The 17,790-nt window shown below is 37.5% G+C and overlaps 1 protein-coding gene across 1 annotated transcript in view; it reads right to left on the reverse strand.

The window, feature by feature from the left end:
- Positions 1 to 17,790, reverse strand: part of LOC140147232 (uncharacterized) — a 71,287-nt gene that overhangs the window by 11,154 nt on the left and 42,343 nt on the right. The window contains exons 19-22 of the mRNA XM_072169012.1: positions 17,048 to 17,252; positions 16,613 to 16,730; positions 15,678 to 15,867; positions 133 to 8,213 (exon numbers count right to left, since the gene is read on the reverse strand). Coding sequence (XP_072025113.1) covers positions 133 to 8,213; positions 15,678 to 15,867; positions 16,613 to 16,730; positions 17,048 to 17,252 — 8,594 coding nt within the window. The remainder of the gene's footprint in view (positions 1 to 132; positions 8,214 to 15,677; positions 15,868 to 16,612; positions 16,731 to 17,047; positions 17,253 to 17,790) is intronic.

Consider the following 17,790-nt stretch of genomic DNA (forward strand, 5'->3'; position numbering starts at 1 on the left):
TTCCAATTTAAAATTAGATACACAAGAAAACACTGGAAGTGCTTGGGCCTGAATTGATTCCAAGAAGCAGAAACATTTTGAAAATCAACAAAGAACTGAAAAAAAAAGTTCATGGACCTGACATCGACTCACCTGCCCATAGAACTCAGAGTCCATGTTGTATTCACTAGAACTAACAGTCCTCCTCTCCGGGATTCTGTTCAGTCTCTCTTCAAGAGCTTCCACACGAGATTTTCTTCTACTGGCAGTATCTCTGTGCACATTTGTGTTGTACTTCTTCTCATTTAACTTGATGGCGACACCACTGCATATTGTTTCTCCCATATCTTTGAATCGTCCAGGTTCTTTAGCAGCTTCATCGAAAAAATTCTCTTTTGGCATTGTTAGTCTATCTTGTCTACGAGCGATGTAAGATGCAGAGGTGAAATTCTGCATGAGTTCATGAAGTTCAGGTACAATTAAATGCTGATTGAAAGTTGGTCCATTGGATTTCTTTGGTCGTTCATATGGATGGTGCCGTTGCCTGGCAACCACAGCTTTACCAGCCCCTTTTGATATTTCTCTGTTATTTCCTTTACTGGTGGTTGTTGCCTGTGTCGAGTTTATTGTGGCTGTATCTTTGGCAGCACTTACAGTGCTTGGCTTTTTATCTTTTGCACTTGTTGTACTTGCTTTAGTAGCTTCCTTTTTAGCATCGGTTGATGTTGTACTTGCTTTACTAGCTTCCTTTTTAGCACCGGTTGATGTTGTACTTGCTTTAATAGCTTCCTTTTTAGCACCGGTTGATGTTGTACTTGCTTTACTAGCTTCCTTTTTAGCACCGGTTGATGTTATTTTCTTACTTGTAGCAGCACTTGTCATTACTTTCTTGGTTCCAGCATCAGTACTTTTGTTGACAACTGTTACTTTCCTTACTACTACTTCCTTCTGTTCCTTTAACAGTGTTGCTTTACTAGCTTCCGTTGATGTTGTTTTCTTACTTGTAGCAGCACTTGTAATTCCTTTCTTGGTTCCAGCATCAGCACTTTTGTTGACCACTGTTACTTTCCTTACTACTACTTCCTTCTGTTCTTGTGATGTACCTTTAACCATTGGTTTTGAATCACCTTGACTGGACGTCGTAGAATTGCTACCAACTTTATGTTTTCCTGTTTTACTTCCACTTGATGTAACTGGTGTTGTTTTCTTGACACTTTGATGGCTAGTTTTTGTTGTTTTAGTTCCCAAAGAACTCTTGCTGTCTACTGCCTTCTTCACTGAAGCTATTTTCGCAACAGCTGATGTTTTCGAGACCACTTGAACTTTCCTGACACCACTTGCCTCTGTTACCAATTTTTTTGATCGGATGCCTTTTGTGACTTTACACATAACTGCGGTAACTGCATCAGCAATTGTTTTTGACATTGCACTGATACCCTTTCCAATTTGCCCTTTGGTATCACTGCCAATTTTCTTCTGTTCTCCATCATTACTTTCCTTGACTTCAGAATCTTTAACACTTGTGATCACCACTCTTCTTTGCGATAATTCTGTCAAGTCAAGTGTTGTCTTCTTACTAGGTAAACTGCTATCCACTTTTTCTACAGCACCTTCAATGTCAGCTAGCTCATCCCCATCTGGTAATGTTTCCAACCACTCTATGTTTGATACATCTGAACATTTATTCTCTGATTCGGGATTTGAGTCTTCTCCAGCTGTGTCAGCACAATCTAGTACGAGCTTGAAAGGTTTTGGCAATTTCTTATTGATGGCCTTCTCCACTTGTGACTCTCCTTTTGTTCTGCTATTCACATCAACCTCTGAATCCGCTTCAGATATACTCTCAACAATAACCCATTCGTCATTATGACAAAAACTACCATCACTATTTCTCTTAGTTGCCGACAGCCTTCCACTTTCTGTCACCATACCAACATCTTTAATTTCCACCATCGCCCCAATTTCTGCTGCCAAACTACAATTTGAATTCTCACTTCCCCTTGTTGGTGTGCTATGTTTGATTTCATCCACAAGTACAAATTCTGAATCGCTGTCCAGAATACTACTTGATACACTCACAGAATCTATGATACTCCCTGATGCATTTAGACTGATGGTATCTAATTTAGGACTATTTGTCGCAACTGACTTGACACCTGCCATTGTTTTTGTGGCTGCAACACTTAATGACTGCTGCTCAAAATCTGATGATCTCTTTACAAGTGCTTTTGTGGATGAAATGCTTGATGCAGCTTTACTTTCAGCAACACTTTGTTTGTCAACATCTGGTGGATTTTCGTCTGCATCAAAACCTATCATCTCCTGCCACTTCTTGAATGTAGTTCCCAGAGAACCCGTAACTAAATCATTTTTAACATGCTTGAGAGGGGCATCTTTGTGTGAAATACCAGTCTTAACTGCTTTTGAGTCATCAGTAGTTTGGGAATCTACCTTCGTTTGTCTTGTTTCCACAATGTCTGCTTGTGCTTGTTTTTGTGGGATTGTAATATCTACCTTCTTTGTTATAGTGGAACTCACAGTAGCTTTACACTGATATGTAACTTTGTTCTTTTTAGGTACAAGAGACTTGATTTTTGCATTTTTCCCTTGATAAGTATCTTTTAATGCTTTGTATTTTCCCATCCCTTTGTTAACATCAGCCCCTTCTTTACTAGGTGCTTCTTGAGTTTTTGATGCTGGGTCAGGTGTGTTATTCTTCAATAGACTAGAACTAGTTTCTGGTTTCTCTCGATTAGTGTCTATATCAATAGCTTTCTTAGCTATGCTCATACTTTCCCTGGCAACAGAACTCTCTTGTAGTAATATCTTAGAAACATTTGGTGTCTGAGGTTTATCCATGATCTTTTCTAGCGCTGAATAATTAGTTTCCACAAGATCAGTATCTTCTTTGATATCGTTGGCTGCACCTTTCTTCTTCTTACTATCATTTGAAACGGACCCTTCAGTACAACACGTATCATCACTCTTTCTTGTCTGTTGTAGAAAATTGGAACAGATCTTATCAAGTATGACAGACATCGTTTCCTCACATACCAACTTATCACTGTCTCTTGCGCTATCATCGACTGGATTAACTTTCACATGTGTATCTTGGTCTATACAGAGATCATCCCCAAGTTGCTGCACCTGTGGCACATGCTCAGAGGTTGCCACTGTTTTGAATGCGGCTGGTATTTCAGAGTGTCTAGTAGGTGTTTTGTCTCCTTCCTGAGACACAGGATCTGAAAGTTTCACTTGATCAAGCTGCTCATTTGGCATGTCTTTCCTATTAATCTTAGGTGGTGATTTAAAAGTCTTGGGTGGCGATTTAAAAAACATCATCTTGATACCATCGGTCTTTAATTTGCAAGTGTAAGTGTCATTATGCTGACCCGTTTCTATGATTTTGGAAGACGTTTCATTCTTGGCAACTACTTTGGTTTTACATGATTCACTAGTCTCCTTTGCTTTAGATGGAAGATTTTCCAAAGGACTCATAACTGCTTCTATTTCAGCTGCACTTGATGATGCTGATAATTTACCATTCCCTGTGCTTCTTGGTGTGAATTTCATATGCATATTGGCTACAGCGGCCAAAGTTGAAATGATTTCACTGCAAACAGTTGACTTAACAGGCAAATCTGCAAATGGCTGAGATGGTATATCAGAAGTAGATTGGGGTACTGATTCAACTTTTGATACTTCATCATGAGATTTAGAAGTATCTACAGTATTACTTTGAGTATTCATGGGTACAGCAGACTTGGTCATGTCTGAACTTTCAAGTGAAGGTTTTCCTGGTAAAGCTGTTTTTTCATCTGCCATGTTTAGATGTTTGCTGTCATCAAGGAAAGAAGGCCAAACACTGCCAGATTTGGAAATACTTGAAGCATGTTGAGTGCTAATTTGTACTGAGCTACTCTCCGATTTAATCTTGTTTGACGATCCTGTTGAAAATATACCACATTCCTCTGGTCTATCAATTAACATGCTCTGACTGTTACTATCATCAAGGAATGAAGGCCACGCATGGGCTCTGCCAGTTTCCACTGGAAGTGCTGATAACTGATCAGATGTACTTTGGATTAGAGTTGGCCCTGTGTGGCCTGGAGAGGATCCAAGTGAAATATTACTATCAGGTGTAGTTATGAAAGGTGAACTCATTGGTGTTTCATATAGAGGGGTGATGGATGCATCAACTACTGATGATTTTGTTGATGTTGGATACTTGTCCTCCCATGGACGGTGAGTGGCTTCAAAAGTCTTCTTTGCAGTCTTTTTGGTATTGTACAGTACAACTGGTTTAGGTGAATCAAATGGAGATTTTGTCTTGAGTTTTGAATCTGCAGATGGCTTTTCTGGGAATCCAAAACCTGAGGACAGTATGGGTTGCGAATCTGCAGAAGGCTTTTCTTGAAATGCTGGACCTGAAGAAGTTACGGGTTGCAGAACTGCAGATGATTTTTCTTGAAATGTAAGTTCTGAAGTAGATAGGTGTTGCAGATCTGCAGATAGCTTATCTTTCAATGCCAGACCTAAAGAATTTTTAGGTTGGAGATCTGCAGTTGGCTTTTCATGGCATGCCAGTCCTGAAGAGGACATGTCTTTCAGGTCTTTAGATGGCTTTTCTTGCCATGTAAGTCCTGGAGAGGACACATCTTTTAGATCTGAAGATGGCTTTTCTTGGAATGCCAGACCTGCAGGAGACATGTGTTGCAGATCTGCAGATGACTTTTCATGGTTTGCCAGGCTGGAAGACCCGAGTTGGAGATCTACAGAATGATTTGCTTGGAATGCCAGACCTGAAGTATTTATGGGTTGTAGAACTGCAGATGGCTTATTTTGAAATGCTATATCTGGAGAAGACATAAGCTGGAGATCTGCAGATGGTTTTTCTTGAACTGCCAGACTTGACATGGGTGTGTCCTCTGCAGAACTACTACTAGAGGGCTTCAGTATCCTGGGCAAAGTATTCATGCCAAAACTAGCTTTCACAGCAGTTTTGAAAAGTGAAAGTGATGATCTACTTTCAGAAGTCTCACCTGGTTTTTTAATAGGAGTAACAATAGAAGGAGACTGATAGGAAGTATGTGCAGATAGACTTTCAGTCCTACATACTCCAGATGGTGTTGGTTGCATTGCTGTGATGGGTGTGAAATGTTCTTGACCTTTGAACAATGGAGAGAATTTTTCACTAGCTTTAGCTGCTGTCTGGAACAGTGACACCGCATCAACAGGACGTGGCTTTGTCTTTTCATTGTCAGAGGTAATATCATCTGGAGCAGGAGAGCCCGGTGTTGATGGACTAAGTGGCATAATATCAGAGAATGAAAATGAAAATGGACTGGCCTGATCAATAGGTGAGAATACCGATGCCATATTCTGACTTGCTTTTGTAGCTGTTTTGAAAAGATTTGCTACATCTGGAACAGGTGTTGCTGCTGCAAGGTCATCGGTGGTGTTTTGACTTAAGGGAGTGGCTGGAGCCTGGTGCTCATTCTTTGAAGAAATAGACTTGTTGGGTGTGGCTGCCTCTGCACCTGTTACATCAATGCAAACCTCCATTTGCTCCTCTACTGTATCTGTCCTTCCTTCTCCAGGCAGAGTGGAGGAAAGCTTTGACCGGTCAGACACACCATCTTGATCCGACACCCAATTTGTTGTAGACACCCACTTTGTTGTTTTCTCAGTGTCAAGATCACTTGGCGGTAATGTCTTTGGAATGGTTTGGCTACTTTCATTGAGAGTCACTTCTGTTTTTGTGGATTTAGTCACAATGCTGTCAGTGGTCATGGTCACTGGCTCAGTTGTATCTTTGTCTTGTCCCAAATGGTCAAGAATGGCAATAGGTAGTGTTGACGGTAGTGTTGATACTGTCTGTATGGACGGCTGAAGAGCCTGGTCTGTCAATTCACAAGTTGGTGAAATGTCAGAGGTCAATGTCAATGATTGGAGGGGGTTGTCAATGTTAGTAGCTTTGTCTTGTGCAGCTGCTTCAGAAACAAGTTGTAAAATCTTTGAATAATTGTCCTCAGTTTCAAGTTGCTTTGGAATTTGTCCCGAAACATTTGCTGAAGTAGTCAAGTTTTGACTTGAATATGAAAGAGATGACTTTAGGTTCTCCGCTTCTTCTCTACTAGCTTGGGTCATTTTTGAAGTGATTGATACATCTCCAGATGCTTCTGTTGCAAGTAGCTCCCGCTCACTTGTTATAGTTACTGGTAGCTCCACCTTTTCAGTTTTGACCAGTGATTCTCTTTCCTCTTCACTGCCAACTATAGATAATTCAACTTTACTTGCATCAATTAGTAATTCCTCTTGTGTTGCTAGTTCCGATTCCTGTGTCGCAAATAAGGAAACTTCTTTTGCATCAGCTAATTTATGATCTGCATTTGGGGTTTCTTGCGTATCAGATATGGATACTTCCTCTGCTTCCGTTTTACTTTCAATTATATCCACTTCTTTTATGTCAGATTTTGGTGCATCATCTGTCCCATTAGCGTCTGGTTGTTCTGCATCACTTGCACTTTCAATGCCAAGATCATGCCAAAGATCAATTTGGTCTTGATCTGGTTTTGAAGTACTAGTGTCTTCGGAAGCTGATACAGCAGGTTTGTAACCTTTTGCCTCGAAGTTATCTGCATGGATTTTATCAGATATCTCCTTCAAACTCTCCCCTGAAATACCTTTCAGTTCTGACAGTTTTGCACCTTCTGTCAGTTTTTTGAGAGCCCTGTTAACCTCTATTTGGTGATCCAAGTTCTTTATTGCATCCTTTAGCTCCTTGATCTTTGCTGCTTTGATACGGTCTTCCGAGGCTTCCTCTGTTGTGGGAGATTTTTCACTTCCATTAGGCTTAGAAGTAGGTAGACTTGCATCTTGATTTTTAGGCTTAGAAGTAGGTAGACTTGCATCTTGATTTTTAGGCTTAGAAGTATTGAGACATGCATCTTGATTTTTAGGCTTAGAAGTTGGGAGACATGCATCTTGATTTATGCTGTCACTTGTGTCAAGAGTATGTACATCTGTATTTTTGACAGAGAGTTTTGGAATTTTGAATTGCTTAAGAGGACTCTCATGTGTTGATTCACAATCTGAAGGTGAACTGGGAGGTAGGACTTCAAATTTTGCTTTTTTGGCAGGTGATGAATACAGGATGTCAGTTTTATTGACCTGAGCAGACCTCTTTGGAATTTTGAAGCTTTTTAATGAATCATATTGCCTGGTGATTTCTTTCTTAGGACTTTCATCCACTTTGCTCCATTGTCCGGCACCTGTGTCTGTTGCACCACCAGTTGTTTTGCCAGTGAGTTGAGAAGACTTCTTTGGTATTCTGAAACTTTTCAGAGAATCATATCGTCTTGTAGAGTCATCTTTGGGAGGTTTCCACTGGATCTGTTGGATGTCACATATTTGTGATAACTTGGATTTATTCAATTTTTTCCTTTTTTCCTTCTTACTTTCTGTGACAGCCGACATTATCTGGCTTTTGCCATCTTCAACATTGGTGCGTTTTCTCTTAGCATCTTTAATTCCTGTATCTGATGTAAGACTTTTGGATCTGGATTTAGATTTGGCATCTTTCTTAAGTTTCTTTGGTGGTGATGCAGTAAAGATCTGGTTGCAGAAGTCAAAAGCTTTTGAGGTTTCTTCAATCTTGTTTTTGGCAGAATTTGCAGTTGGGCTTTCTTCAGTCTTGTTTCTGGATAATTTTGAAGATGGGCTTTCGTCAGACTGATTTCTGGAATATTTTGCAGATGGGCTTTCTTCAGTCTTGTTTTTGGATGCTTTTGCAGATGGGCTTTCTTCAATCTTGTTTCTGGAAGCTTTTGCAGATGGGCTTTCTTCAATTTTGTTTCTGAAAGCTTTTGCAGATGGACTTTCTTCAATCTTGTTTCTGGAAGCTTTTGCAGAGGGGCTTTCTTCAATCTTGTTTTTGGATGCTTTTGCAGATGGGCTTTCTTCAATCTTGTTTCTGGAAGTTTTTGCAGATGGGCTTTCTTCAATCTTGTTTTTGGATGCTTTTGCAGATGGGCTTTCTTCAGTCTTGTTTTTGGAAGTCTTTGTAGTGGGGCTTTTTCCAATCCTGTTTTTGGAAGCTTTTGCAGGTGTACAAATTTGACTATTAACTATAGTTATCTTGAGAGACGTTTCAAACCCTACACTTTCTGACTTTGAAGGAGTCCTGCCTTTATCTGGTTTCTTCATTCTTTCAGGAGTCTTGACTTTGTGTCCTGAAGAAGGAATGAGTTAAAAACATGCATACGCTTGACAATAATAGGTTTCATAATCACAATGCAATTGAAGAAGTGTGCAATTCATGCATTGCAAAAAAGAAAACAAAACATTCTCTCACTTATCTAAACTTTGGATTAAGCTGCCACTATAAATGCCTATATTAATATTAAACCACAAAAGCTACTAATTATGATGCTCAAGTTCATTCTACTTTTATGGAACTTCTAAAACCTGTTGAAATACATCAATATTAGTTCATGTAGAACACTAGCAAATTGGTGAACCTTCTATGATAAATGAATTATATGTACTGTTTGTGGAAACAGAGACTGCATAATGTTGTCAATGTCATCATAATATGCAATAAAATGGTGAACTATTTATTACGTCAATCAGTACATGATGACAGACAAAGTAACACAACAAAAGAAAACTACTGCTTTGAAGAAATGTTGTTATTGATAAAAGTGGAATGAAGCATAGCATTCATGGTACCTTTTGAAACTTAACTGCATTTCATATTAAATCCTAATCAAGTAAATAATATAGCAATTTCAATTTTTAAGAAATACTGTTGTCCATTTCACAGGCAACAATAATATGCTGAAATTTGAATTGAAATTGGATGGCTCTTCAGATTATTTGAGCAATATCCTGCATTAAGTTGATCAGGGTAAACTACAAAATACAAATTACAAAATAGAGAGCTCCCTACTCTAAAAATCCCAACAAGAATTTTTGTTTTTTTGCTGGTGGGATTTTTATGGGAGGATACTTTTAGTTTGTGTCTAAAATTCAAGTGATGTCAAGGGAGCCCATAGCGCCATTAGACGAACGTTAACGGTATATCCCAAATGCATTTTGACTTTGGGCTATGAAAATGGGTTGAAATTGGTGAAAAAATTGTCATAGGGAAATTGCTAGAACTAATTAATTAGCACTAGGGAAAGAAATGAAGGGATTTTCCTATCAAATATAAAGAGCAATCATTGTCGACACAAAGTACCGATTGTTTAATGGCAACTAACAGCATGATAAGCAGTATTAAAATTTACAAATATCATGCAAATAAATGGGCTAATGGGGGTCTGAAAGGTTTATAAGGTTTTTCTTGAGTCAAAGTGATCAGTTACTTTCTGTATTAAGGGCAATCATTTTATGGTTTTGTACTATACAAATCCAGTTTTTTACCTGACCTGACAGTATGTTTACATTTATAACAGAATATTGTAAATCATCCTCTGCTTGCTCTAGCTCATTTTAGGGCAAGTCAACTCCACTGATATCCATTCACTGCTGACAAATACATACTCTTAGCAATCTAATGAAGGCATTCTTGCAATGTACATAACAAATTGGGATTCTAACAAGATACACTATTTGACAAAACAAAATAGAGGAAGTATGTCTCATGATATCTGTAAATTTGTGCTTTAAAAACAGAATGGGATGGATGCTCATAGATGATTATCCATTCATAACCTCGTTACTAAACGCGATGCGTGCGATCCAATCATATTTTGTCATTTGTGAAAACGCGAACGCAAATCTAGGTCATTAATATCTCACAACTGACCACAAAATGCGTAATTGTTCCAATGTCGCACACAATTGACCTCCGTGTGCGCCGTATTGTGCGTCCAACAAACTGCACACGCTCTGGCTACCGTATTTGGATTGCGCGCCATATTTGTACAGATTCTGATACGCACTTTTGTTATTGGTCGTCTTGTTTTAGCCTGATCGATTTTGGGAATGGGAAGATGTAAAAATTGTTTATTTTTACAAACTTTTGAGGAAAATTTTGTGTTATTTTGTTAAAGTGACGGTTATGAATGAGGTTAATAACTTTGCATCGGTAATATGTCGGGCATTGGGAAAATCTAAACATTTTGCTTTGGACCTCAGAATATCCCTCGGGGCATCGGGATATTCCTCGGTTCCAAAGGCAAAATGTTTAGATTTTTCACAATGCCCTCCAAATAACCGATGCAGTTATTAACCTCTAATCATTTCCATGAATAAAAGTGATAAGACAATCCATCCAGTCATAAGTCTGTCACCAATAATACCTGCTGAGAAGTGGATGAAACACGGAGTTACCCTTAGGTATGGGGCAGGTAAGTAGTAAGGGGCCTGTAAAACTGAATTTCATAGTGTATTTAAACAGTTGAAGGCAGCCTTTTTTTTTTAACCCAGTGGACCAGAAATATTTAATGAAAATTTTGCAGACCACAGATTTAAATAATGAAGTTCAGAAATTCAAGTTTTAGCCAGGGTCTGATGAAGGGCCATGAAGATTTTGCATTTTAAAATGATCGTAGGCCATTTCCAGCAAAACTTTTTAAATTGTTTTATTGTGAATTGATAAATACCGTATATACTCTATTAAACACCCTACGGGAGTTGCATTTTCAAAAGGGATCATTAGATGTCATTTTTACAACGATAAAGCCCACCCAAGGAAAACGAACCAAAGGACGTCCCAAGAAGACCTATGTGGACCTGCTTCAACAAGACACAGGATACACAGTTGCAGAAATGGAGACCAGCATGCAGGACAGGCGGTTATGGCGAGCCATCATTGATGCCCGACAGCAAGAGTCGACGGAGTAAGAGTAAGTAAGAGTAAACCCCCCAAATAAGCTTAAAAAATAAAGGCAACATGAGGATCAATGACTTCTGGTTGAACCAGTTCACTTCCGGGTATGGCGATGTCATTTTCGAATAGTACCTATCGCACATGGAACATGGTATAAGCTTATTTACACAAGATAACATGGAAATTTCAGCATTTTTTAAACATTGAACAAAAACGGTGGAGCTGTTTTACAGAAGAGGACGACTAATAGAGTAAATGCGGTAGTTGCTCTTTAACCACCCGGGTATAAGCCCACCTTCAGGTATAAGCCCACCCCCTATTTTTCAAAACATTCTGGGAACAAGGGTGCACTCGGCTATAAGCCCAGTACTAAATGTTGGCCAAGTTTTTAAATCAAATCAATGCTTTTCTCTCACATTCAAGAACAAATATAAAAAATATCAGTGGATAATTAACATTCCACACTTAGAATTTTTAGAAATTGACATAAATGATAAAAATTATTGGTACATTTGGGCATATACAAATGGGTATGATTTTTCTTATTTCTTGGAGTGATATTGAATTTTAAAACTGGGAAAAGTGGTCTTAAAATCATTACTTTTTTCTTTGCTGGGTCTTGTGGGCCACACAAAATTCACCAGCTTTGTTGCCCAACCCTGATTTAAAACTTCCACATTAAAGGGACTGGAAATTGCAAGTTCTATTACTACCCCCCATAAGTACAGGATCACATTACACAGAAGTGGGCCTTCTAGTGATGTTGAATTAATCTTATTCTTGAGCAATTTTGAAAGCATACTTATTTTGCTCTTCTGTACAACAACAGGGTAATGATTTGAACTACACATTCATTGGTATTCATTTCTCAGTTTAATGATAACATGCTGTCCTGCATATTTTGAACTGAACTTTGAACATAGGTGATAATTAACATAAATAAAAATATAACTCAATGTACAACATCATTTGCTTTGATTAGATCAGAATACAAACAGGTTCATTATATACATTACAATCATGTTAATGCTGTCAATGTTACAGAATCATTGATAAGCTTATCAAAAACAGAAGGCGTCTGGTCAGGCACTTCAAACATTTTTAAAGTGCATTTCACCAATTTCAGTTTTATTAAAAAAAAAAAATTATAAAAAATTGAAAAAATATCATATCAAAAATAGTTTCCAATTTGAAGTGCATTATGCTGGTTTCTCATTCCTATTCTGCTTGTACAATTGAATGAATATAAAGAATTAAAAAAATGCCCACACTTCGTTAAACATCTCATTGGAATTTAACAGCTGCATTCGAATACTGAAAGCAATAGGCCAGTCAACTCCAGCATCAACATAATTTGTCAGCTTTATTCCATAGTAAGAGGATTTTTATTGGCACATGTTTTTAATGATGTTCTCTTTCATTTTGCTATGGAATGAAGCTGACAAATTGATGTTGAAACATCCAATTATCACAGGACAATTGTATTTTTCTGATCAGGCATGTGAACCAGAGTGTTCATTCATTCTTTCTGTGTTTTCCTCTACAAATGATTTAGACTTGATGTTGGGTACTGTGAAATGACCTGTTCTAATAATAGATTTTTTAATATCTTATTGGGCATACATGCTAAATGCATTGTTTACGAGTCATTATAATTATGTAGTGATTTAAGGTTGGTCTGAACCCTGGAATTATGGAAACTTTCGGGCCTCATTTTAACCAACTTCACCAAAAATATTTTAAATTTGGGGCGAAAATCTGGCTTTTTTTAAATTCAGCATTTTTGGTGCAAATTTCCCGAAGTTGGTCGAAATAAAAAAAAATGAAAAAACGGCTCCTAGATATTTTTATCTAGTTTTTAAAAATTAATAAAAAAATTTTTGGCCAAAGAATTTTTTTTTTACGTTGCACCAAAAAAAAGTGGGCCAAAAAACCTTTTTTGGGGATTTTGGGCCAAAAATTAGCATTTTGGCCCAAATTTGACCTCACAGATGAACTTATCAAGTCTTTGCCATTCTAAATATGTATACTTTTATATACTTTAGACCAACAATTTAGCAGTTATGAGGCCGAAAGTTTCCATAATTCCAGGGTTCAGACCAACCTTAATAACTTCATATGAATAAATGCTCAGTGTTGAAAAGATTTGGTAAGTGTTGCAATTTTAACCCTTTTCTACATATTACATGTATTTGTATTCATCATGTATAGGTTTACACCTTTACAAAAGAACATGTTATTCCTGACTCTTCAGAACTGTTTTAAGAATGGTTAAATACTTGCTCCATATGTATTAATGGAAAGAGAGTGTTTGCTCTCCAAGGCAGTTTACATGTTATTATTAGCGGTCCTGGCACTGGATTATATGTAGACTTATTATACGTTCATATACACATTGATACATTAAAGCATTTACACCACTACCCCACAAGCAAAATGTTAATTACATTTCCTCTTGTTTTGAACTGTTTTATCAATTTAAGGAAGGTTGTAAATAGTTGAACTTCAAAGCGAGGTGTAATAAATAATGCATGTTCACAGTTTAGGGATTAACTTGTGTTGTATTTGATCAACAATTTAATGAATGCCTACTTCACTGATGTGTGCAAAACAATTGTCAAATTCCATCTTCAGAACATGTCTTGTTTTTTTACCAAGGAAGAATATCGAAACTTGTACTGAAATGTGTTTATCATGTAGTACCGTGGAGAATACTGTTACTGGCGACTACACTTAGATTCACCTCAAATTTGGTAGTGACGTTGGTGCCTTTATGCGGCCAACCTGCAAACGTGCTGCAGGATTAGTGCATATTTAGCATGCAAGATTCGATATTGTGACTACCAAAATACACTCTTATGTCATTAGCAAACATGAGGTAAAACCAAGTATACTTGGCTATATAAATTTACTGTTATATGCTCATCATCACTTTTCCAATTAAATCATTGATAGTCTCTTCTAATCATGTCCACCTTTACTCAAGAACCATTGGCTCCACTGAAGCTGGATAACACTGTACAATTGGATCCTTCAGGAAGACTTTAATAGCACACTCTAAATGATCAACGAATATATCCTCCCCTGCTTTTGATAAATACACACCACCAAAGGCATACAGAGTTCTATTCTGCCACTTAATCTGAGGATATTTTATAATAGCGCCACCAAGACTGTTCAAGCAGAGACGACGGCAGAATCGATTTAGGAGTATTCTTGCCCTATCGACTTCTTCAAAAGCTGTGCTTCCGGGATAATGCTGCTGTGGTAATATATCAGACCAAATAAGTCTACAGTATGGCATATCCTCAATTACAGTTGAAATTAAACTCTTAATAGCCTGCCTTATTTCATGAACAGGTTGATCGTTCAAAGAAAATGGCCCCAGATGGAATACAATAATGGAAGGTGGAGAGTCCTCAGCAAGATGTTTCCTTACTTTAACCACACAATCTTGAATTTTTTCACTAGTTATTCCTAACCAATGAACTTCAGCCTTCGGTGTTAGACCCAAAGAGGTGCCCCCTGGTCGATTTGCAAAGGCGGATGCAGCTCGGGTGATAACGGACGACCCCACAAACCAGATACGGTCTGGGTCTGCAGCAAAGAAACAAGAAAAAAAGGCCCCAGAGGACAATTAGATCTTCTAGTCTACCAATGAGTTAAACATGACAGAATCAATCTACAAGTCACAGCAAACCACTTCAATGTTATTTATTTTAACCTATCACTTCAATCGTTCACCCATAAAAATCTACAAAAAGATCCTAGCAAAATAGAACTAAGTGATCATATTACAAAATATGAGTTTCAAATGCATTGTCCAGAAGACTATATCAAAAGCCAAGAAGTAAAGAAGAAATTAAACAAGTCATCAACTACCCAGCAAGCTTGGTAAAACAGGCTAGTCAACTTGTCGATGACCCAACATGAAAATTCAACTGATGCCAACAAACTTCCATCACTGTTAAGAACTACTTATTAAGACAGTCGACTTCCATTCCCGACATCATCGTTAACATTTCATGGCTTGTATACAGTCTGTTTTGTGTTGTGGTTCCCTGCTACAATTTTCAGCACAAATGATCAGCTTTGTAAATTAGAGCTTTGTTCTTCTTGACATTTTGTCACTGCAGCAAAGGGTAAAAAATGCTCAGCATAGTGTAGAAACAGCTAAACAAAATTTTGCCATACCATTTGTTGTCGAGACAAAATGCAAGAAAAACATTGAATGTAGGTTTGTATAATAATAATTATACTTAAATAGTAAATAAATTAATGTATAATAATGAAATTCAGAATTATCACAATCAGTGTGTTACATTGCATAATAGTTTTTGGGAGGGATTTGGATTTGCTGCCCACTGTTGTTCTTCACCATTCAGTTTCACTTTTCTTGTGATGCTCACTTTCAAGCACAATGCTTAGTTGCCCAGTATCCCACTCGTTTTGACAAGGTAAAGAGGATAATGGAAATATGAGGAACCTAAATCAAGCACTCATTTATAAGTCTAAAACTTTTTGTAAACAAAATTACATCAATGAGACTGTGACATACTTCCTTTATAATATGTAAATTGTGATCAAACAACATGTAGGACTATTATTATACTAGTCACCAACAATTTATCAAACATGCTACAATATGCAGTATATCACTCCTTACAATATACAATATTAACATTGTAAATCATTTCAGAAGTTCATCAGCTGCATTTACTGAAATGTGAAACACAACTGAATCAAGTACACACAAAATTTGACCTAAATAACAAAATGACAGAAATAAACTTGACCGACAGTTTCTGAAATAAAGCTCAAGAGTGAAGAACACAACATAAATTGATGACAGACTTACCTTTTTGCACAGCTGCATCCTCTCCATCTTCTGTCAATTTAATGCTGACCCCCTGAGCATCGTCCAAATCAGCAAACATATTAATACCAGCAGCAGGCTCTCCGTCATCTTCTTCTTCACCCGATTCCAAGCTCATTCTCTCCTCAGATTGCTGCTTCCTTCTTTCCAACTTCACGGCTGTTTCAACAACCTAGAATTAAAAATTCAAAACTTGTAGTTGGCTCTGATATTGACTGAAATTATCTTGAGCGATTTTTAAAACTATTTTTGGCATACAGGGTAACCCAATAAAACTGGCTCCAGAATGTTATGTATCCAGACAGCTATGTACATTTTACCTCCACTTTTTTTTTTTTTTTCCTATTGTTTCTGAACTAAAATTTTCACTCTAGATACTATACATGATATGGGTTGCGAGGTAAAAATTCTTTGCTGAAGATGCAGTCATCAAGTGCTATAATTTACTGGGAATATTCAAAAGCATTCTTTATGTTAGGACTCGTAAAATGTTCATCGTTTAGTAAGTTCAGTCTTTGAAGGAAGTGCTGCTATCAAATGGAGCATTTTTAAAAGCTATAGTGTGTCTTGTCTCAAGCTGATGGTAATGCAATATTGGATTTCGCAGCGGCAGATTAAAATCAATGCATTTATTTCGCCAGCATACGTTACGGACAAATCGCTCATCTACATAATGTATACTCCCCGTGGTATTAGGTTAGCATGTGCAAGACAAATCAGCAACTACGAAATCAAATGTGGCATTACTCTCAACTTGAGATGATAAACACTTTAGAATATTGCAGCAATCAACACCTGTTGTGACTGGTTATTCCTGGGTAATAGTGTACATCTACAATCAAAGTAAGATATAATACACTAAATCTGTAGATACTAATAGTATTTAAGTTGTCACACACAAAGAAACCCAGCTGTACCTTTCGTTGCCTCTCTTTGTTGCAACCTGATTCTTGCAGAGTCACCAAGCTATGAACAGACTCCAGTACACTGTCTACAAAGTTCCTGTCATCTGTGTTCTCAGATTCTTTGCTCTCACTGAAACAAAACATTGAAAAAGATATTCAATGGAATCTTGAAAATGAGATTCAAACATAAAAACCAAACTTGGGGTTAAAGAAGTTGTTTGAAGTTAAATCACAATAATTATTTCTGAATGCTGTGATGTTCATTTCCATATGCCAATCACTTCTAGCTGCACTTAGTACATTTCCCACTAAAATTATGAATTTTCTACACTGGGGAAATAATGCTGCTCCGTATTGCTATTTTAATTCCAGACATACGTATAATTATCCATATCTCCATTCATCAACTACTAGATTTAAACAAGTAACTAGCAATTGAGTACATACACATGAAATCTCCGATGCATCATGTACATCACACAACTCTCAGCACTGCCATCTAGTCCATCCTTTTTTCGTTTCACATCCTTCGCATTCACAGACACCTCCACAGCCATTTTCTTGCCATCGATGGATATCCGAACTTTACGTTTGTCTTCCGTCTGCGCTTCCAGTGAGGTAAGATTGAGCTTGGAGCGGTTGGAGCCAGGACCTGAATTTGAACAAAACACTGAGTGTAATAACCAAAAGCATACATAGTTGTACAATACAATTACCACCTCACCCATTTATAATCATTAAGAGCACATAAATGTCGATTATACGAGTAAATATCACCTGTCCAATAAAGACAGATCCAAATATTGAGCCACTCGTCTTATCAGTATAGAACACACATAAAACCCTTATTTTGTAGCTTATAAGCTGTATACAACCATAGACCGTGAAGACATGGACGGTCATCTGCAGCATATCCTTTGAAGCTATGATCGTCTCGCCTGAACACAAAGACAAGATAGTCTTCATACCTGCCATCGAATTGATTTACCGTACAAAAGGTCAATAACTTAACTCTCGTCCACTCAATTGCATTATCAGTAGCAAACCAATGGAATGTTGTGCTCTGAGCATCCGCGTAAGCATGACGTTGAGACCAAGGCTTATATAACGCAAATTAAAACTCATTCAATGCCAGAGTAACAGGTAGTGTTAGATAAATCGAAACGGTGAATACATGTATTTATTTAATT

Source organism: Amphiura filiformis, chromosome 3 (genome assembly GCF_039555335.1).
Source record: "Amphiura filiformis chromosome 3, Afil_fr2py, whole genome shotgun sequence".
In the NCBI taxonomy this organism is placed as follows: domain Eukaryota; kingdom Metazoa; phylum Echinodermata; class Ophiuroidea; order Amphilepidida; family Amphiuridae; genus Amphiura; species Amphiura filiformis.